Below are 21,639 nucleotides of genomic sequence, written 5' to 3' on the forward strand. Positions count from 1 at the left end.
GAGAAAGAGAGAAAGAAAGAAAGAAAGAAAGAAAGAAAGAAAGAAAGAAAGAAAGAAAGAAAGAAAGAAAGAAAGAAAGAAAGAAAGAAAAGAGTAGTCACACCCAGACTAGCATTCAATTTGTGGTAGGCCCCGCCCCCCGCCCTGCCCCTGCCTTTCCCCTGTGGTCATGCTACAGGGAAGACCCAGAAGCCAGTTTCCAAGCACATAATGAATCTCCCTGGGCTGACTAGAACTTGTCATCGGTACTGAGTGTATGTATATTCTGCCTCCTTAGAGCAACAGAAAGATAAGGAAGGGCTCCCCTGGCAGTTAATCACTGAGGACCCCTGGAGTTCTACAGATGAAGAAATTCCAGCTCTAAGCCTGGCTCTATCCAAACTCTCCACTGCTGCTTTCCCCCCAACCAAACCTAAAAACAGCCACAGCTCAAGCTCATTGGTCCCCTGGCCAGCCCAGAGGTTCCCAGGTCCAGCAGTCTGGGAAGTCCAGGTAAAAGCCAAGGAGATCCCTCCATGCCCTGCCCCATACTTTGGTACCTACCCCGTCCTGCTTCCAATCAAGTGCTTCCCAAGAGAAGAGGGGCTGGCCTGGTCTGTCCCCAGTCCCCGCTCCCCCACAACGTAAGACATTCCTGCTCCTTAACGTGGATCACAGACCTGCTCCTTCGGCGGGGCACGTACCCGCCGCGCCGGGCTGGCGAGCGTGAGTAGCGGTGTCCGTCGCGGGAACCGCCGTCTGAGTGTCGCCGTCCGCGGCTGCGGGAGCGCGAGTAGCGCCGGGAACGGGAGCGCGAGCGGGACCAGGAGCGGGAGCGGGAGCGCGCGTGGCGGCCAGAGCGGTAATAGCCACGGCGGGAGCGCGAACTGGAACGCGAACTGGATCGGGAGCTGGAGGTCCTGGAGGCGGAGGACGAAGAGGAGCGGCGGCTGCGGGAGCACGGAGAAAACAGGGTTTGTGAGCGACCCTGCTCTAGAGGGCCCGTCCCTCCTCCCGGAGGTCAGCTAGGGCGGGCGCGAGCGTTACCGACCGGGTGCTGGCATTACGGCCTGGAGCGGGGCCACCCGGTTGGGGAGGCGCGGGGGGCTTCCCTGGGGCAGCCCCGGATGCGGCGGCTGCAGCAGCTGCAGCAGCTGCCTCCTCGTCGCTGCCTCCAAAACTGGTGATGAAAGTGATTTTTTCCTCGCGGCCTGGGCTCGGGGAGCGAGAGCGGGAGCGGGACTCGGAACTCGATTCTGAAGGTGACCTGCAAAAGGGCGGGCAAAAGGGAGGCAGCACTCAGAGCCCCAGAGGCACCAGGGCCCTAGTGGGATGTGTGAGTTCAAGGCCAGCCTGGTATACATCAAAAGCGAGGTCAAGAGCTACATAGAGAGACCTTGTCTCCAGAAAAAAGAAAAAAATGACCAAGTCTCTGGCTGGTGGGATGGCCCTGCGGGCCTGACAACCTGAGGCCAATCTCAGAATCCACGCGCTAGGGTAGAGAGAGAACTGACTTAAGCTGTCCTTTTACCTTCAGCTCTGTGGCACACGTGCACCGACCCCACCCAGACTGATAAATGTAATTTTTCCCAAAAGAAAATGGGCAGGGGGTAGTGGGGGTAGAGGTCAGCCTAGTCTACACAGAGAGTTCCAAGAGTCCTTGTCTCAATAAACAACAACAACAAAACAAAAACAAAACAAAAATGGCTGGCTCTCTGTGCTAGTAAAATGAAAGACTGGGTGTAGCTCAAAGAAGGCTGTGCCTATGCAAGAGACCCTGGGTTCCAGCCCTAGAACGGTAGCAAAACACAGTGAGGTCTCCCTGCTTAACCTGGAGAGGAGGTCCTCGGCTAATTCCATCCCATGAAACACTGGGCCTAGTGGAACTCCCTTTAGGGAAAAGCAGGCCAATGCAAAAGGCCCCACTCCCTGGCCTTAGGAGAGAGTGAGGGAAGTTTCTCACTAACTCTGGAAGTCGTGTGTTAAACACACCCAATCTCCATGTCCCTTTATGTCCTAAAGAGATTCTGAATTTTAGAAAATTTTTGGAAAAATGAAACTGATATAGACTCAATCCCCACCCATAGACCACAGGATGCCATCTGCCACAGGAGTGACCCAAAAGGTCAGCAACAATGACAGCTTCTTCCAGAGCACTGACACTTACCGCTTATAGGGGTCATAGGTGGGGCTGTCTCGGCGGGCATAACTATAGAGGACAGGGAAGGATAGAAGAGCTGAGACCAGGCTGCTGCTGTCAACTATCCCACCCTCAACCCCAGTGCTGCACACTGTGCCCCCACGGCACTGTGGGGTCCCACATCTGTCTCCTTATTACAGCCCTGGTGCTGCCCTGGAAGCCATGGGGACCAGCCCCCAGGATGGTGACATCAGTGCTGGCAAGAAAACAACAGTGTGTCGAACTAACTCAGTACCTGAGCCTGAGGATTCACTCTTCATGGGGAGGAATGGTCCCTGTGAGGGCAAGTGACGCCCTCGGGTGGCAGTGTCCTGTGTGGAGGGGCCCGTGGCCTGCTGCCAACCTCACACCACTGTCTTACCCAAACCTTCCTCAGACATTTGCCCAGGGCTTGCAGGCCCAGAATCTTCTCTACTCATATGCAACTGCTCTCCCAATCCTCTCAAGACTTCACTGTGGGAAGTCGCCTCTCTCTACTTTACAATGGAGGAAACTAGCTATAAGAAAGGAGCCCTTATTTAGGCCCTGTGGAGCTGACACTGACCAGCACAGGTGGGCGGTGACTGAGAGGTGGCGGCAGGTGACTGGGGAAGCAGTCCCATGCCTGCAGCTACTCCTAGCTCTGTGACTGTCGCCCCACTGCCAAGGCCAGGCTCCTCTCGAGCCCTTGGCCATCGAGGAGGGCTGCCCAGGGGAGATATCCTACCTGGGAGGGCTGATCTTGCGGCCTCTCAGCCGCTTCTCCCGGAACTCTCTTCGCTGTCGCCGGGAACGACGGCCCTAGACGGGGAGGGAGTACCAGGATGGTGAGGTGTGCCCTCACTGGATACACTTTTACCCCCTGAACCCTACCAGAGCTCACCGAGTACATGGCTTTCTCCTCCTCCAGGGCTTTGGCATGTTTGATGGCCTCTGCCTCCTCCTTGTCTTTCCGTAGCATCCTGCAGAGGAAGTTAGGATTGGCATGAAGGGCATAGGTCACAGAGTGGGCAGAGCCCTGGTAAAGGCAGCAAAGGCAGCAGGGACCTGATGTCACCCATGATTCCTGGATAACTCTGTCCTTTCTCCCTGAGCCAGGGGCTTTGCTGTCCAGGCCGGTCTTGAACTCCCTGTGTAGTCCTAGTAGCCAAGGGATGTGCAGGCAGGCATTACCCTACCCTTTCCTTTCCTGCTCTTCCCTTTGATGGGGTCTTGCTCTGTTGGGTCTAGCTTTGAACTCATGACCACCTTGCCTCAGCCTCAAGACTGCAGAATCATAGGTATGCGCTACTAGCCTTAATTTCTCTGCTGTGTTTAATAGATTTTATTAAGCACCTAAAAGAGCTGGTCACAGGTGTGCCTGGTGGATGCCCTGGAGCTGGTTGTGAGGCACCCTCTTTAGGTTCCCTCTGTGCTGGTTTAGAACAGTTGACACTCGGGGCTGGAGAGATGGCTCAGAGGTTAACAACACCTACTGTTCTTCCAGAGAACTTGAGTTCAGTTCTAAGCACCCACATCTGATAGCTCACAACTGCCTGTAACTTCAGCTCTAGGGGATCCAGTGCCCTCTGCTGGTCTGCACATGATGCACAAAACTATATATAGGCAAAACACCCATACACATAAAACTCGGAACAAAACAGAAAGGAGAACCCACAGGAATACTTTAAAAGTTGTGTGTGGCTACTCCATGCCTGTAACAGCGAAAGGCGGAGGCAGGAGGATGACTGTGGCTGGCTAGCCATCATCACAGCCAGGTTCTCTCTTCAAAAAAACGTTGCTTTGGGCTGGGTGGTGGTGGCAGCGACAAGCACCCTTAACCCCTTAAGGGCACAAGCACTGGAGCAGCGGCCCTCAGCCTGCGGCCCTGACACCTTTGGCAAATCTGTATCCCCAGAACATCTACATCACAGCTCACAGCACCACACGATTCGTTAGCAAGTAGCCATGGAAGCAACGTGATGGACGGGGTCACTACCACACGATGAACTGTATTAATGGGTCGCGGGGTTAGGAAGAACCACTGAGCTAGAGGGTTCTAATAGACCAGGGCAGGGACCTGGGACTGATCCCTAGTTCCACACAAAAATGGTTTCTGGTCTGTTGGTGCCACTGATGTAAAGAGAGTGCTTGGTGTGGCATGACCAAGCACAGGCAGTGGCAGAGGCTTGCTCATCATTATCATATGAACATGCACATGGCTGACCACTAGAGGGTGCTGTCCCCAAAGAACCAGTAGCTTCCAGGTCACACTGTAGGACAAGATCTATTTCTGCAGAAAGTGGGACCACAAATTCATAGCTCACAGGCTGAGAACAGATGTTGTTAGCAGGCATGTGATACAGAAGCCAGGGCATGGTCAGAGTATGGCATGCCAGCCAGCATTCTCACCTGACAAAGTCCCCATCAGCCATGCCGTAGGTTGTGGCCTGCTTATTGAGATCAGCCACCTGCTCCTGGTTCAGCTCATCCACGTCCACCTCCACGTCTGCACCAAGAAAAAGGCTGTCAGGGACCCAAGGCCCAGGAGAAGGGGGTGGGGTGGGGAGGAGCACCCCAAGTCGGGGCAAGTCTGCCAGATAGAGCACCTTCAGGGAGGGCGTTGCTGTGCCAGCACAGCTCTGAGGACCAAGCTGAGGCGTGGCCAGCACAGCACATAGCACAGCAGGGACCAGTGGGGGTGAGTGGATGAGTCTATGAATGGAGTGCAGGAAAGAGAAGAGGATGGGAGGTGGAACTAGATGGAGGTAGGGTGGGCAGAGAGCGGGCGGCACACAGAGGAAGGGCAGGAAGGACACACATGAACTTTGGCTCTGCCTGGCGCTAAGTCTGCATGTGCACCAGAAAGAGTAGGATGGAGAGGGGTCAGTGACAGTCTTCTGGCCAGGCACACCCACAGGGGAAGGAGGTGACCATGGGATATGAGCGATAGAGGCTGAAGGATGAGGGGCAGCTCTAGGAATGGGGAAAGTTGCTTTCCCAGAGCAAAGCAAGGCCAGCCTAGGTAGAAGAGGAAGGGCCAACTCCTAGGAGGAAGAATCTTCTAGAACAGTGCCCAGAAACGGGGAGGGGGCACACGGGATAGGGGACAGGCAAGACAAGGGACAGGGAAGGCCGGAAATAACAGGAGACTGAGACCCTGTAGCTGAGGTGGGGTGGGGGAGGCCTTGTAAGCATGGGTACCCCACAGAGGGTGAGGGACGAGACACAGAACCGATGCCCGGGGACTGCAGGTGGGGAGGGCAGAGAGGGGACCCCACCGATGTCGGGGATGACCTCATCTTCATCCGAGTTGCTCTCCTCCTCAGCTGGTGACTCTTCCTCCTCTGGCTTCTCAGCCACCTTCTCTACCTCGGCCACAGTACTATCTTCATAGGTGTAGCCGATGGAAGCCTTCTTCTCTGCCAGCCTGGGAAGAGAGCCATGAGTCAGGGGGTACCCAGCAGGAGCAGGGCCACAGGTGAGCCCCACAGTGGTTACACACATCCACCTAAGCTGGTCCACTCTAGCCTACCCCACTATGGCCTGGTCCTTCCCATTCCTGTCCTGGTACAGGACCTTCTCTTCCAAGAAGTCTTCCTTGTTCACCTGTCAGGATACAAGCCTGTGTCTTAAGTCCCATGAGTGCAGATCCCAGAGTCATCTTGGACAAAGTGTACCTCAGCTCTGCCTTCAGGGGTCACAGTGAGAGGCCACCATGGACTTCAACTGTCAATATACCTCCTCGTCCCAGCGCCCTGATCCTGGGGCTAAGGCTGAGTGTCAACAAGCAGATCCTGTAAGTGGATCTCCCAGATCTGAGCAGGGCTGCAACAACAGCACCCAGCCAGGCTGGCCACACCGAAGCTCCAGGCCTGCAGTCGTGACATCAGCACTGCGTGCTGGCACCAGAAGTGCAGGACCCCCATCACCCATGGTCCTCGCAGCTCCTGACGTTCGGCTGACTCCAAGGAGCTGCCTGCCTTTCCTCAGCCTTCCCCACAGGACTCAAACCTCCCATTCTGCAAGGTAGAAGCAACAAGCTTGGGCAGAACCTGGCCACTGCCCCTTCCTCTCCACATATATGGAGGCAGCACCCATTGAGTGCTGACGGACGTGATGGGGTGGAAAGGCTAGTCCCCGCCCCATCAGACCAGACCCTTGACTCACTTCTTCTTCTCATCCTCGCTGGGTCTCTGTAGGCCTCCGTACAGCTCATCAATGTAGATCTGATACAAGCACTGTTCCTCAGAGACTGGCAAGGAGAGGCACAGGTCAGCCCAGCCAGCCACAAGTAGATAGAGTGGGACACGAAGACACAGGAGAGGGTGGGAGGGAGACAGCCAAGGTAGAGTCACCTATCTCAAATCATTCTTCTGTCTAGGACCCAAGTGACCACAGTATATACCATCAGTCAGATGACCCACTCACACTGTAACCTGGCTCAAGTAACCTTTGACCCCTGTGTCTCAGTTTCCTCTTCTGTAAAACGGGATCCCCGACAGAGTGAATACTTTGGACCTAGGGCCCCTGCCACTGTCATAGAGCCTCTCTGGTCTCCAGAACCGTAAGCATGCCTCCACGGCTGCCATGTGGTCCTGTGGGTTAGCTTCTATTAGGAGTGTCTGATGACCCTGTATCCCTAACCCCCAGCACCCACTTCAGGAACTCCCCAGGGTCCTGAGGCAGCCATAGTCTCCCCTCAGCCCAGCTTTCAGGCTCATGTGAGTCCTTTCCCTTCCCTCTACAGGCTTCGGCTAAGCTTCCCTTTCTTTGTAAGGGGAACAGGTGAGAAACAGAAGATTAAACCTAAGCCAAACAAGTCCTCTACCATGGAACTAACCCAGGCCTCTTTTTGAGACATGGTTTCAGCAACAGTTACTACTTCTTCTTCTTCTTCTTTTTTTTTTTTTTGGTTTTTCGAGACAGGGTTTCTCTGTGTAGCCCTGGCTGTCCTGGAACTCACTCTGTAGACCAGGCTGGCCTCGAACTCAGAAATCCGCCTGCCTCTGCCTCCCGAGTGCTGGGATTAAAGGCGTGCGCCACCACGCCCGGCAACATGGTTTCATAAAGTTGTTTGGGCTGTCCCAGGCAAGCCGTGAACTTGAGATCTCTCTCCCTGCCTCAGTCTCTGGAATAGCTCTGGTGCTGGGCCACTATAGCAGCCCAAGTGCTTCAGCTTTTCTGTCTGTGGCCCCAGTGGTCTGTGCCAGGTAACAAAGCATGGCCCTCCTTGCTGTGACAAGCACCTGACTCCTACCTGGTCTCCACATCCTAGGAGAGGGCCCTGCCGCCCTCTCCCACAGCTCTCTGGCCTGTCTCAGGGCCTGTACTCCAGGACCTCTGTGCACTGTATCTCAGGGGCTGGAATCTCTACCTACCCTGCTCTATCGCACTTCCCTTCAGGAACACTCACAAACCATCTCTTACACCACATAGGTTTGTTCTCAGACTGTTCATGCAGTAATTATGCAGTGGCTCTCCCTGAGGCCCTGTCCCCAGACCAGCACAGGACACACTGCTGTAGGAGTGAACGAAGGACTAAGGAAAGCCCGGCCACCAGCTGCAAAGAACCATATGGCCTGGACTGACGGCAAAAATGATAGCACCATGGTGATAAATGACAAACTTCTTATCTCTAAGGTTGCACTGCCTGTGAGGATGTGGCAACCTCTGATTTTAAACTGCATCTTAGAAATACATAAGTCTGGGACTAGGTAGCCAACATGGAGGGCTACCTATGTCAGCCTGAAGCAAGGTTTTCAGACCCATGGACCCACTTAACACGCCACAGGGAGGAAAATGAGACCTGACAGGAAAGGGGTGTGTGTGTGTGGATGACCCTGGCCAAGGGCGCCCACCAGGGAGCTCCCCATGCTTAGGCAGAGGCGGGGAAGATGTAATATCCAGACACCCATGAGTTCTGTCTAAAATGGAGGCATCAAACTGAACCCAGTGGACCCAGTGGCTCTTGCCTGGGGACCAACTGTAGCACTGGAGAGGGTGGGGCAGGGGATCATGAGCTTCAAGACCACTCAGACTACAGAGTAAGACTGTCTCAAACATAGAAACAGTAAGAAAAATAGCCCTAGGTCTGATGGTGCAGCTCAGTAGGCGAGCACTTTCCTAGCATCTGTGTGTGTGGCCAGGGTCCACCCCAGCTGCACAGAGCCCAGGAGAGAGAGGGAGGGAGAACTACTGAGTCCTCTCCCTGCAGGAAGCCATGCAGGGTCACAGGAAGTAAGATAGCAGGGTAAACTCGTCATCTGTTTTGTCTCCATCTGCTCATGCATGTCATGTGTACATGGAACAAGCATGTATGTACAGGTCAGGGCACAACTCAGGAGTGGGTTCTCCTGAGCACACTCAGCTTGTCAGGCTTTCACAGCAGGTACTCCACGAGAAAGTACTGAGCCAGTTCCCTAGCCAGATCTGAGAGCTCTGCCACGTCCCCAGCCACGTGCAGGGGTCCCCTGGTGACCTGCCGGAGAGGGTCTGCCCCTTGGCATGTCCGGGGGCTCTGCTCACAACAAGGAAGGTCTTCCTAGGACCCTCACCTATGCAGTGGGTGCCCCCTCTCTCTTTTTAGGAAAAGGGCTCTATATAGGATCAGAAGGAAGGGATGGGGGGTGGCATGGGCAGAGAACTCCAAGTCTCTAACCCCAGAGACCCTGTGCCAGTTTCATGAACGAAGACCCAAAGGGGGAGAGGGTACACAGACTAGGACAGAACCAAGGGTAACCAGCAGCAAGTACCTGGGTGAGCCTTGTCTAGGTGGTCCAGCCTCAGGCCCCCATGCCCCACGCCCCGCCCCGCCACTCACTGCCGGCGAAGTCGTTCTGCACCAGGCCTCTGTACCGCTCGTAGTTACATTTTCGCTCGTCCGACTCCTGTTCCGGGGAGCTTTGGGAAGGAGTGGGGTTAAAGAGAAGGTGAGAACTAAAGCCCCAGGAATCAGAAAAAGGGGTGGTGGTGGTTAGGCTTCTGCCTAAGGGAGGGAGTGGGCAAGGCTCAGGGTGAAGGGTATGCTGGGGCATCCCAGCCTCGCAGGACACATACATGGTGGTGAGCAGTGGGGGAGTGTAGTCAGGGATGTGGTCTAGATGTGCACGAACATCAAAGCGGTCAATCATATTGTTGGTGTCCCCCTGCCAGGGCATCCTGAGATGGGAAGGACACAGTCAGAGAGGCAGAGAGAGTCCCAGCACCCAGTCCCTACCACTTCAAGCTCCTTTGACATCCACCTAATCTACACCTGGGGTCCAGGGCTCACAAGTCACCCACCTGCCAGTCCACGGGCAGGGCCTCACTTCTCAGAGCCGAGCAAGAGCAAGGAACGTACACCAGGTTAAGGATGCCACGAAAGGAGGCACAGTCGCCCTGAACCAGGCCCGCCTGGCAGCTGCCCTCGGCTACCTGTGCACTTCAGTCAGTCCTAACTCCTTCCCTATGTGAGCACCTACGTGACTTCTCTGGGCGTCACCTGCACATGCAGTCCTCCTGGCTCCATTATACAAGACTGTCCTTATCCGAGCTTCTCCTGCAGTCTCTAGACTACCCCAAGCCCCTCGAGATACTACGCTGCCCCCTCCCCCAGTCTTACATGTTCACAGGGCTCTCAGCAGCCAGGGCAACTGCAGAATCCAGGTGAACCTTGCAGGCTCGGCCATGCACTTGCAGGAACTGGGCAGGGTCTTTCTTCTGCAGGGATGGACAGGTCAGAGGTCACCAAGAAGCCAAGGCCCACCATGCCTCCCTACTTTAAGTAGACCTAGTGGTCACTTGGCCTCTGGGTCAGGGAGGGACAGGGACCTGTGTCCTCCCAGGCATGGCCAGGGGCACTGAACTCTGCTCTAGCTGAGGCACCCTGCCAGCCAGGCCTCTCTATCCCAGCTACTGTGGAACTAAGGCAGGAGGATTACACAGTAAAAGCCGGCCTGAGCTACAGACATATACTGTCTCAAGTATTACCCCTAACTCTTCAACCCCATCCCAAGCCATCCATTTGGAGCACAGTGCGAGCCCTGGCCCTGGCGCAGCCTCTGGGGCAGCAAAGTCACACAGGCAAGGCACCACGAAACTGAGTCCCACACCAGCTAACCCAGGCTGAGGCTGTCTGTGCTGAGTGACGAGCCACTGCCTGACTCGCAGGAGGCCCTTGCTCCACCTAGCTCCACCCCTGGCACTGGAAAAACAAAACAAAACAACAATGAATGAAGAGTTCAATAAAGAATTATCATCATACGACCCACAACTCCACTTCTAGATACAGATCTTACACATGCTAATGTTCACGATAGCACACTGCTCACAGGAGCCGGAAAGTACTAAGAACCCAGCAGACTACTTGTATAAAGTGGGGCATTAGTCAGCCATAAAGTGGACAAACATGCTATCTACTACAACACAGCTGAGCCTTGAACACACAGGTACAGCCCAAAACACTGCATCAAGTGGGGGGACACTGAGAAGCTCCCCAGAACTGAGAACTTATGAGCATGCTCGAGGTGCAGGCAACACTGATCCTGGGCCTTGAGCATGCTGGGCAAGCATCCTGCCACTAAGCTGCAGTGCAGCAACGAATCGTGAACTTTTAATGGGTAAACTCTGTGGTATAGCACTTATAGCTCAAAAAGCTGTTACCACAGTGCACCCCGTGTAAAAGCCGAGCGGATCAGTGTGTGCCTATAATCCCATCACCGGGCAGGCAGGCAGACAGATCCTGCTGCTTACAGGCCAGCGTCAGGGGGAAATCCTGTGACAAAAGCATGGAGGAGCGTCTATGGGAGAGACCCAACATCGGCCTGTAGCCTCTAATGCGCTAACGCACTTAGATAAAAGAAACCTGTACATAACACACCACAAGTTATCTTTTTCTTTTATTTCAACATATTTGTTTTGTTTTAGATTTATTTTTATTTTGTGTATATAAGTACACTGTTGCTGTCTTCAAGCACAGCAAAAGAGGGCATTGGATCATATGACAGATGGTTGTGAGCCACCATGTGGTTGCTGGGAATTGAACTCAGGACCTCTTGGAAGAGTTGTCATTAATCTTAACCCCCGAGCCATCTCTCCTGCCCATCTTTTTTTTTTTTTTTTTTTTTTCCCCCATTTTTCTTTTCTTTTCGAGACAGGGTTTCTCTGTGTAGCCCTGGCTGTCCTGGAACTCACTCTGTAGACCAGGCTGGCCTTGAATGAGATGCACCTGCCTCTGCCTCTTGAGTGCCAGGATTAAAGATGACTACTACCACCTCCTGTCTTATACATACATACACACACACACACACACACACACATACATACATACATACACACATACATACACACACACACACATACATACATACATACATACACACACACATACACATACATAAAACAAAAACAAACCAAACAAAACCAGCCCAAAAAAGGCCACCTACTTAGGAGCCTCCCCGTCCGTCATCTCAAGCCTGAGTCCTGGGGCTGGGGAAAGGTTACAAACCCTTAAGCCATATTAGGACAAAAGCATCATGTATAGTATAAACCATGCGGGGACAGCACAACTGCACTGCTCTGCCGGTGACTGGGGTCACACCACCTGTACCGGGGAGGGCCACAGGAGGGGCTCTATGCTGCTCCATAGGGGACAGTTCTGCCAGAGTCCCAGCACATGCTCTGGCTGGGTCCTGCTGTCGCGGCCATCTTTTCCTTGGCTCTCTGCAGTGCTTTCCTTGTCCCTCAAAGCCATGACCCTCCTCTCCCAAGCACCCCCTGGGTGTCAGCCTGATGTTCCTCTGCTCTCCTGGTCCAGGCTAATGGGCCTCTACGCTGTGGCTCCCTCTTAGTAGGGCTACTCCATTACCTCACATCCCCTAGAGCTCCCCAAGCAACCCCATGCGAGTGCCTTGGGTCCTCTAGTTTTCTTCAGGGCAGCAACCAGCGCCTGCTATTCTAGCTCAGCTACCTCCATCACCACCTGCCTCCCTCAAGAACATGAAGCACTCCCAGGGGACAGGGATCTGTTTTGCTCACTGCTGTGTCGGTCCCCAGGGCCTGGTCCCTAAAGGACTCTCAGGGCCTATAAATCAGGTAAAAGAATCCTCTCTGACAGAAGACTCAGCTCTTAGAAGCCACAGCCTGCCAGTGGCCAAGGTACTCACACTCTAGACACCCCAGCTCCATATCATTGTCTGTCCCCCACCCTCTCACCCCCCCAGAGTGAATGCAGGCCCCTGCAAAGACCCACAGTGAGCACAGCTGGTACCCTGCTCATCTGACTCTGCGGGTTACTGGACTGTCAAGACTCTTGAGTTCACAGTGAAAAAGCTGACAGGGTGCAGCTGGGTGGCTGTGGAATCAAGTCCCGGGGCTGCGGTGCATCTGCCTGCCTTCTTTAGTTCCTCAGGCCACAGGGCCTTGAGGCCAGGACTCTAGGGACTGCCAGGTGCAGCATGGAGTCTGGCAAGTGTGTGAGAGCCCCTGGAGGGATCTGCATCTCAGAAGTTACAGGCACAGAGCCCAAGTAAAGTGTCCCCAGGCCAGGGCATGCCTGGGGGCTTGGAGGGGAGTGACACTGTGGAAAGTCAAGGAGCCCTAACAGCCTGGCTCTCACAAACAGCACTGTCTGTGAGAACGTCCCCAGCTCAATCTCTGCAATTCTAAAGACGCCATCCCCACATAAGGACAGAAGACAAAGCCACAAGGCCTGCATTGAAATCGATCACCCCAGCATTGGGCAGACCGACTGCAGACAGGCCTGACTCCTTTCTACCTTTTGCTTATTTTTTCCAATGTTAGGATAAATGTTACTATGCTAAAAAAGTACCTAACATAGGATAGGATCTATGCTCAACTATTGTCATTTTAACTTCTTTGTTGCACTGGGAATTAAACCCAGAGCCTCTAGCCGGGCGTGGTGGCCCACACCTTTAGTCCCAGCACTTGGGAGGCAGAAGCAGGCGGATTTCTGAGTTCGAGGCCAGCCTGGTCTACAGAGTGAGTTCCAGGACAGTCAGGGCTGCACAGAGAAACCCTGTCTCGAAAAACCAAAAAAAAAAAAAAAAAAAAAAAAAGCAAAAACAAAAACAAAAACAAAACCCCAGAGCCTCGCTCACACCAGGCAAGTGCTCTCCTTGACTGATGCCCAGCCCAGCCCAGCCCAGCCCTTAACGGCTTGAGTGCAGTGTATGTATCAACTAACACACACTTCTCTGTGTGAACTATGCTTCCCATCTCTACAATGGCCTCGTCTTCCAAAGTGCAAACTCTCTGTCCTGAAGATCACCCCTCTCTCCTCACCCAGCCAACAACTGCCACTCTCTGTGTCTGCTTCACCTGGCCTGCAGAAGCCAGCCATACTGTCTGTCTGGTGTGTGTGTGTGTGTGTGTGTGTGTGTGTGTGTGTGAGATGGAGGGGGACGAAAGGGTCGCACCATGTAACTTACTGTAACCTGGAACTCACAGAGCTCTTGCTGCCTCTGCTCCCAGTGTGCCACTGGCTTTGTGCTCCACACTGGATGTGTACGTACAGTCACTTTCCTTTTTCCACTTTCACGTGTGTGCATGTTTGCACGAATGTGGGCATGTGTAGGTGCACATGCTTGTGGAGGCCTGAGGCAGGTGTCAGGGCTCATCCTCCGATACTCTCCCACCTTGTTCACTAAGCCAGGGCCTCTCGCTCAAACTCAAAGCTAGCTGACAGGGCTGATCTCGCTAGTCAGCTTGATCCACGGAACCAGTCTCTGCCTTCCTGAGGCTGAGCGACAGGCAGGCCACCGTGTGAACTGGTCCTCATGCTTCTGTAGCAAGTGTTTTAACCACTGAGCTATCTCCCACAGCTTCTTTATTCATTTATCCACAGTCAGTTTCCCCTAACTCTTGGTTCTGTGAGCCATACTCAAAGAATCTTCCTGAGATGCTAAATCCAGGCTGAGTGGAGCATTTACCTGGCATGGATAATCTCTAGGTTCCACCCCCAACATTAGAGGCAAACAAACCAACTGAACCCACTCTTACCACCAGGCTGTGCTCCCTGGCTGTGCTCCCTGGCTGTGCTCCCTCTGGGCTCAGATGGAGCAGGAGTCCATATGGGTGTGTTCCTTTAATACGCGGACCAGCAGACGCCCAGTCCCCAAAGCTCAAGCTCCACCCACTAAGGCTCACAGGTCAATGTAGAGGACAGCCCAGCACTCCATAGTGATGACCTTATATACAGGGAAGGGCTGGCATGAGGAGTTCAGGGAATGCCTGGCCCAGCAGAGGGCCAGCTGGGCCTTCCAGGAAACTTATTTTCCACCTGTGCCTCAACAGGAGATTGTAGTTCTTTTCCTTTTTTCCTTTAAGACAGTCTCACTATATAGCCCTGTGTGACCTGAAACTTGCTATAAAGATCAGGCTTCAAACTCAGAAACACGGCTGCCTCTGCCTCCCTTTAATGCAAGAATTAAAAGTGTGCCACATCATCAGGTCCTTTATTCAAATCAGAGAAAAGGAACGGAGGCACACACCTGTAATTCCAGCACCCAGGAGGCCAAGGCAGGAGGAATGTGAGTTGGAGGGATAGCCTGTGCTACATAGTGAATTCTAGGCCAGCCTATATGACTTAGCAAAATCCAATCTCAAAAGGGAAAATGTTGACAAGAACAGGAACAATGACAGAAAAGTCATAAAACTTGAAGAAAAGCAGTCCCCAAGAATGATTGGGGATGCAAATGTAGCCGCTCACAGACAAGCTTGAACAGGCAGCCACAGCCCAGCCTGGTTTCCTCACCCCTACTCCCCCTACCCCACCCCATCAGCCACAAGCAGTGCCTGGCTGTCTCCCACAGCTAGGCTCCACACATGTGGGTCACATTCCCGTCCTGGACACTGGTTGCTTGTATGGTCCACATCACAAAGGGCCTCACAGACACTTGTTGTCAAGCTCTTCCTGTCACCCAGCCAGGACTGTTCCTCATCAATGCCCTGAACAAAGGCTCAGGAGGCTCCCTGCCAACAGGGAGGCGAGCCTCAACACCCCTCTCAGGCTCCCCCGTGTCATCCACCCACTGGTCCCAATCCAAATTCCACTCTACCCAGCAATAGCAGGGGCTATGAGTCTGCTATTTCTCTTTCCTTTATGTGTTTGGGGTGGCACTGGCTAGGCAAGCACTCGCCACTGAGCCACATCTTGGCCCTACAAATTAACCCTTCCTGAGCCTCAGTTATGCAAACCATGACACACAAGCAATGTGGCCATCTCCTCCCTGCTCAGACATCCCTTCCTGGCTTAGGAAGCTAATGCCACTTAAATGGCTCTGAAGACCACATTCAGGAAGTTGCTGCCACATGACACAAGTAACACAAGGAGTTCTCTCTGGTATGTTGTCGTGCCGCACCAAGAGTAAAGTCACCTCAAGGAAAACCCACAAAACACCCAACATGCAAGTACACACTGGTCTACACATCCAAGCCCCCACTCAACCTGTGAGGGAGTTACATCCAGTTGCTCTCCACTGGCAGGCCACCCATCTCTGCTTCCCGATTCAGTGGTCCCCTCACACCTCTGGCCCGCCTACAAGGGAATCTACATGCCTGATCCCTGGAGGCTGAATGGGCCTGTGGGACTTCCAGGTCACCAGGACAGGGGGTTATGGGAAAACACCCAGAAAGTCTCTCACCAAGGAGCATGAGAGCCCCTGCCCTCTTTCTCTCATTCCTCTGGGCTGAGTGGAAGGGAGACACGAGAGCCAGAGCCTCCAGAGCTCTCAGACCTCAAGACAAGATGGAGATGAGATAAATGCCTGCCATGTGAAAGCCATTTGCTTACATTTCATTCCTGTTACAGCCCAATCGATTCCACACAGTGTCATTTTGCACACAGAAGGAAACATTAGGCAGCAGAGAGAGTGCTGGGAGGCCAGGATACCTTGAACAGGGAGCCAGGCAGAGAGTGGAATAGCACAAATCCAGAGGAGAGCTAAAAATCAGACTAAGGGCCAAGTAGCTCAGGAGCAAACTGCTTGCCTGTAACCTACCAGAACAGCAGGGGCCTCGGGTAGGACTCAATGTTAGCGCTCTGGCCCAGAATCCCCCAGTGAGGGGCTGGGGGCATGGCTCAGGGGTAGAGCCCCTGCCTAGAATCCTCCAGTGAAGGGCTGGGGCCTTTTTTTGGGGGATGGGGGACAGACAAGGGTTTTTTGTTGTTGTTGTTGTTTTGTTTTTCGAGACAAGGTTCTCTGTATAGCCCTGGCTGTCCTGGAACTCACTCTGTAGACCAGGCTGGCCTTGAACTCAGAAATCCACCTGCCTCTGCCTCCCAAGTGCTGGGATTAAAGGCATGCACCACCATTGCCCAGCTCGGATCTGGGGAGTTGGCTCAGTGGTAGAGCATCTGCCTGACACTAGCCCTTTTCTGGCTTCCATTCTCAGCACCTCATAGGGAGTATCCAAACTATGTATGGCCTTGAAAACTATGGTAAAGAAACTGGCCTTCTCCCACAGACACTCGGAGCCATACGATTCTGAGCAAGAGGGAAACGGGGCCAGGTTTACATCCGCAGAGACCTCTCTCATCTGCTGATCGGGCTTCTGGAGACAAGACTGAAAGCAAAGGGAACAGAGGCAGGCTAGCAGCACTGTAGTTAATAGGATATCTACAGGAACGTCACCTAAAAGAACTGAGCCAGGGAAGCAACTGTCATTTCATGCTGGAGACAGTCCCAAAACCAAGCTGTATCTGTGATGGCAGATATGGAAAAGACCAGCAAAGATGTCCAAGGAAGCCATCCAGGGGCCTCAAGGACTTTTTGGTCAAAGCATGGAGTTTGGTTTATCTTTTTGTTTGTTTTTCTCCAAAAGCAATGGAAGTATCAAACAAGAGAGGGACGGTCAGGTACCACTGATGAGTCCTGATGACACTACTGCTAGATGCCCAGCCAAGCTCAAGAAAGGCCGAGTTGTTCCGGGCATTGGGAACGCACTGATGGAGGAGCAGAGAATGTTCCAGAGGTCTGACTCCTGGAAAGTTCAGAGGGATACAGAGTCTTTCGCCTTTGACACCAGTGCCCCGGGACTGAGGCAAACAGAAGCCCGCACGTTTACCCCAACCACTAGGCTGAAAAAATGACTATTGCTGAGCATGGTAACAACACACAGCTGTAAACACAGGAAGGAAGAGAGTGAGTCTGAGGCCAGCCTAGGTTAGCTACCAAGATCATCTACCTAACAAGGGATGGCTAAGGGCTAAGGGCACACGGCTCAGACTTTGCTCTCCACAGACAGTGGTCACAGAGGAAGGGGACTGGGAGGGGGGAGGAGGCTAGGATTCTGAGGAAAAAGAGCTCTTGCCTGGACACACCTCCAAGCCCAGGGCCCTTCCCTCTGGAGCCCGCCCACCCCACACTCAGTCTGCTCACTCACAATCTTCTCATAGTACTCCCGACGCCGCTCCGCCCTCTTCTTGTAGTCCACCATCATGCCTCGAAGTTTCCGCTCATGCTTCCGAGCCTCGTGCCACATGGTGCTGAGGCTTCTTTTACCTGAGGGAGGAGGGCACCAGACAGCTCAAAGGGACTATAAAGACCACGTGGGTAGAGTGAGTCCTCTGACACGTTGGTGTTGATCCTGGTGGACTAAATCCCAAGAGAGAGAAGCCCTGCTGCACACCAGGAGGCTGAGGGCACAAAAGGATTCCTAACAGCCCTGTGGCAATAGCTCCAGAACTACGAGAAAGCTCTGGGTGACCTCAGTGACATCGTCTCCTGGGAAAGAAATCCTCCTAGATTCTGCACCCTCAAGTCCATATGAAAGACTATAGAGTAGACAGCCTTCGGAAGGCTGATGCAGAACAGTCTTGAGTTCAAGGCCAGCCTTGGTTACACTGTCCTAAATATGGAGATCCTGCTTTAATTAAAAATAATAATACTCGGGAGGCAGAGGCAGGCGAATTTCTGAGTTCGAGGCCAGCCTGGTCTACAAAGTGAGTTCCAGAACAGCCGGGGCTATACAGAGAAACCCTGTCTCGAAAAACCAAAAATAAATAAATAAATAAATAAATAATGGCTGGGAGTGCTGGTGCATGCCTTGAATGTCAGCAGTGGGAAGGCAGGACAGACAAACGTCTGAGTATGGAGCCAGCCTGGTTTACATACTACGTTCCAGGCTAGCCAAGGCTACATAATGAGATGCTGTCTGGAAAATAAAAATAAAAATGGAATTTCTGACATAAAAGGAGTGTCTGAAACCGATCCTTAGCCGCCAGGGCTGGGCTCACAAGAACCCCTAAGATCCCTCTGCAGGAACCATGCACGGTGCGGGGAGGGGGGGGGTGCAGCAGCGCCGTAAGATAGGTTATTGGAGAGAGGCGACGGCCCCGCGGGGACACGCCTGGGGAGGGGGTGAGGCCAGGTGAAGGGCGTGGACAGAGGATGACGACGGTCAGGCGGCCGAGCTCTAAAGCAGGGATGTGAAGCGGGCCAGGCAGGCTAAACAGAGCGAGTGCGGCCCTGGGCGGGAGCGATGGGTGCAAGGCCGGGACAGAGCTGCGTCTGGGAGCCAGGATCCGGGCCGAACCCCAAAGCCCGGACTCGGGCCTGCGGAGGGGCGAGGGGCGCAGCCTGAGGCCTGTCGGGACGGAAGCAGGCGGGGCCGCCCCGCGGACACCCACGGCGATCCCCGGAGCGCCTCGGACCAGGATGAGGCCGACGGCCGGCGCTCGGAAGCCGGGAGGTCGGGGTCGGACGCCTGCACTCACCGGCTTAGTCGCCGCCTCCCACGGCTGCGCTCGCGCGCGCTCACGACCCGCACCGGAAGCGGAAGGGAGAGGTGGCGCGCCGGCGAGAGGCGGCGCTGCACCGAAGGCACTTCCGCGGTCGCGAGGAAGGGCGGTGGGGTGGGGGCGTGGCTCTCGCGCTCGGTTCGGGGATTGTGGGCGGGGCCTGCAGGGCGGCTCCACCAGTCTCTTAACTATGGGATCCAGTGCCCTCTTCTGATGGGCATACGTGCCGAGAAAACACCCAGATGCATAAAATACAAAAATAGAAGTCTTTTTTTAAAAAGATTTATATTGCCGGACAGTGGTGGCGCACGCCTTGAATCCCAGCCCTTGGGAGGCAGAGGCAGGCGGATTTCTGAGTTCGAGGCCAGCCTGGTCTACAGAGTGAGTTCCAGGACAGCCAGGGCTACACAGAGAAACCCTGTCTTGAAAAAAACCAATAAAAAAAAATGCAAATAATTTAAAAAAAAAAAAGTGTGTCTCCCCATCTCAAGACCCAGATTAGAAGTTGATCTTCCAGGGGCTGGAGAAATAGCTCAGTGGTTAAGAGCATTGCCTCTTCTTTTGGAGGTTCCGAGTTCAATTCCCAGCAGTCACAACCATCTGTAATGGGATCCAATGCTCTCTTCTGGTGTGTCTAATGTACTCATATACATAAAATAAATAATAATATTGTTTTTATTATTTGTTTTTTTTCTTTGTGATTTACTTTTTGTTGTTGTTTTATTCTTTTTTCATTTTTATCTTCTTTTGTAAATAAATAAAATCTTAAAAAAATAATAAGTTTATCTTCCTACTTCAATTTAAGGAAAAAAATCTCTCCCATGCATGCTCTCCATTTTTGGGTTTTAGTTCCAGATGTAGCCAGGTTGACAACCAAGACTACCTATCACACATTGTGAGCTCCTATCATGCCAGCCTCTCAACTACAATCGTTTTGTTCCAAACAAACCAAGTGTTTCCTGGGTAAAGAAGAAAGAAGACCCCCAAAGGCTCAAAAAACTAATTTTTATTGGGAAAACTGAACAATCCACCCCCTTCTTCGGGATTAGGGAAGAAGGCCGGGGATCTGCTCCCTCCTCCCCTATGTACAATCTCTGAGAATCTGTCCTGAGAAGGGGTCCACCTGCAGGAGCCCCTTTTCCTCTTCGGACTCAGCACTCTGTAAAATGGGCTCAAAGAGAACCTGAGTGCTCCCCATCTTCCCACCAGCGCTGCAGATGTCCGATTCAGGATGAGGAAGCTGGAAGACTGATCAAGGTTGGCTTCGGAATGGAGTGCTGTACCACACACCTCACCCAGTGCCTCCTCTGTCACCTCAGAGGCTACGTGGCTTCAGGCCCTGGGGATAGGAGGCCACCCCCAAAAGCTGCCTCTCGGTACTGGTTGGGAAACATGTTGCTGCCCACAAGGCTAGCGGTACCAACATCCCCGGGGCCCGGAGCTGCAAAAGAGTCCAGTGACAGGGGCTCTGGGCCAGAAGACTCCACAACGGTGGTCCCTGCACCCCCGCCACCCACCACGGCACTGGCAAGTGGTGGTGCTGGGGGCAGCAGGTCCAACATAGTGAAGAGTGTGGGGGCAGAAGGATCGTAGGCAAAGCCATCGTCCAGGAGGTCGGGGCCGCCAGGAGGCTCCAGCCCGGGAAGGGATATGGAACCAGGGAAGAAATCAGAGTCTGCCGGCTGCAGAGCTGATGGTGGGAGGAACAGACCTGATGAGGAGAGAAGAATGGCTGGGTTTAGAGCCTCCCTCTGGCTAGGCAGTAACTAACTTGGAGTCCACTGTACTTAGTGTATTCTATATTGGACCTTTAACCCTAACTGGAGTAGAAAGGAAGTACCATTCATTCTCTTCATTGTGTGTGTGTGTGTGTGTGTGTGTGTATCTATGGATACACACGATGTATGTGAGTAGGCATACCTGCTACCATAGTGCGTGGGAGGAGGTCAGAGTTCAACTTTGTGGAGTCATTTCATCCCTGCTAACTTTATATGGAGATAGAATTCAGGTTCAAGCTTGCACAGCAGGTGCCTGTATCCACTGAGCCAGCACACTAGGCCACATTTTTTAATGTTCATGAGTGTTTGCCTTGTTGTGTATAATGTATATAACACATGTGAGTCTCCCAAGGTTGGGAGGGCTGGAGGGATGGCTCAGAGGTTAAGAACACTTTCTGCTCTGGCAAAGGACCAGGGTTGGGTTCTCAACTCCCACTTCCAGCTGCTCAAATCTGCCTGTAATTCCAGATCTAAAGGGATCTGACGCCCTCTTCTGGCCTGCATATGCAACTGCATAGCTGCGGCATACACTCACACTGATTTGCATACACACATGTGGAAGGGAGAGAAAATAAAGGCGGGGTCTCAGGCCATCCAGACCTCTCATTGGTTAAAGGTGCTTCCTAACATCCCTGATGACTGATGCCAGTTCAGACCTGGAACCCCCGTGGTGAAAAAAGAAAATCGACTCCAGTCAAGTTGTTCTCTGATCTCCACACACAACCTGCATGTAACATGTATGCACCCAAACATATGCAAAATAAATAATTTTTTTTTCGAGACAGGGTTTCTCTGTGTATCCCTGGCTGTTCTGGAACTCACTCTGTAGACCAGGCTGGCCTCGAACTCAGAAATCTGCCTGCCTCTGCCTCCCAAGTGCAGGGATTAAAGGCATGTGCCACACTACTGCCCAGCCTTTATGGTGTTTTCTAAGGGTATAATCTACAATCTAGCCAAAAATCAAATGGACATTTTATCTGTTC

The 21,639-nt window shown here is 53.2% G+C and overlaps 2 protein-coding genes across 5 annotated transcripts in view; both read right to left on the minus strand.

Moving 5' to 3' along the window:
* The window catches only part of Clasrp (CLK4 associating serine/arginine rich protein), a 23,561-nt gene extending 4,645 nt beyond the window's left edge, over positions 1 to 18,916 (minus strand). For both annotated transcript variants that reach the window (XR_003842539.1, XM_029531925.1), the window contains exons 1-13: positions 18,855 to 18,916; positions 17,522 to 17,640; positions 9,741 to 9,838; positions 9,197 to 9,298; positions 8,961 to 9,040; positions 6,308 to 6,392; positions 5,419 to 5,567; positions 4,550 to 4,646; positions 3,042 to 3,120; positions 2,886 to 2,959; positions 2,147 to 2,188; positions 1,031 to 1,246; positions 660 to 929 (exon numbers count right to left, since the gene is read on the minus strand). Coding sequence is in view for 1 of the 2 variants with exons in the window: in XM_029531925.1 (XP_029387785.1) it covers positions 660 to 929; positions 1,031 to 1,246; positions 2,147 to 2,188; positions 2,886 to 2,959; positions 3,042 to 3,120; positions 4,550 to 4,646; positions 5,419 to 5,567; positions 6,308 to 6,392; positions 8,961 to 9,040; positions 9,197 to 9,298; positions 9,741 to 9,838; positions 17,522 to 17,620 (1,391 nt within the window). In the remaining variant the exon portion in view is untranslated. The remainder of the gene's footprint in view (positions 1 to 659; positions 930 to 1,030; positions 1,247 to 2,146; positions 2,189 to 2,885; positions 2,960 to 3,041; positions 3,121 to 4,549; positions 4,647 to 5,418; positions 5,568 to 6,307; positions 6,393 to 8,960; positions 9,041 to 9,196; positions 9,299 to 9,740; positions 9,839 to 17,521; positions 17,641 to 18,854) is intronic.
* Positions 18,917 to 19,869: 953 nt separating this feature from the next.
* Relb (RELB proto-oncogene, NF-kB subunit) overlaps positions 19,870 to 21,639 on the minus strand; it is a 28,879-nt gene continuing 27,109 nt past the window's right edge. For 2 of the 3 annotated variants that reach the window (XM_021219388.1, XM_021219387.1), the window contains one exon: positions 19,870 to 20,589. In XM_021219388.1, coding sequence (XP_021075047.1) covers positions 20,201 to 20,589 — 389 coding nt within the window. In that variant the 3' untranslated portion in view covers positions 19,870 to 20,200. The remainder of the gene's footprint in view (positions 20,590 to 21,639) is intronic. The other variant, XM_029531906.1, reaches the window with a different exon arrangement.

This window comes from Mus pahari, chromosome 19, assembly GCF_900095145.1.
Source record: "Mus pahari chromosome 19, PAHARI_EIJ_v1.1, whole genome shotgun sequence".
NCBI classification, from domain to species: domain Eukaryota; kingdom Metazoa; phylum Chordata; class Mammalia; order Rodentia; family Muridae; genus Mus; species Mus pahari.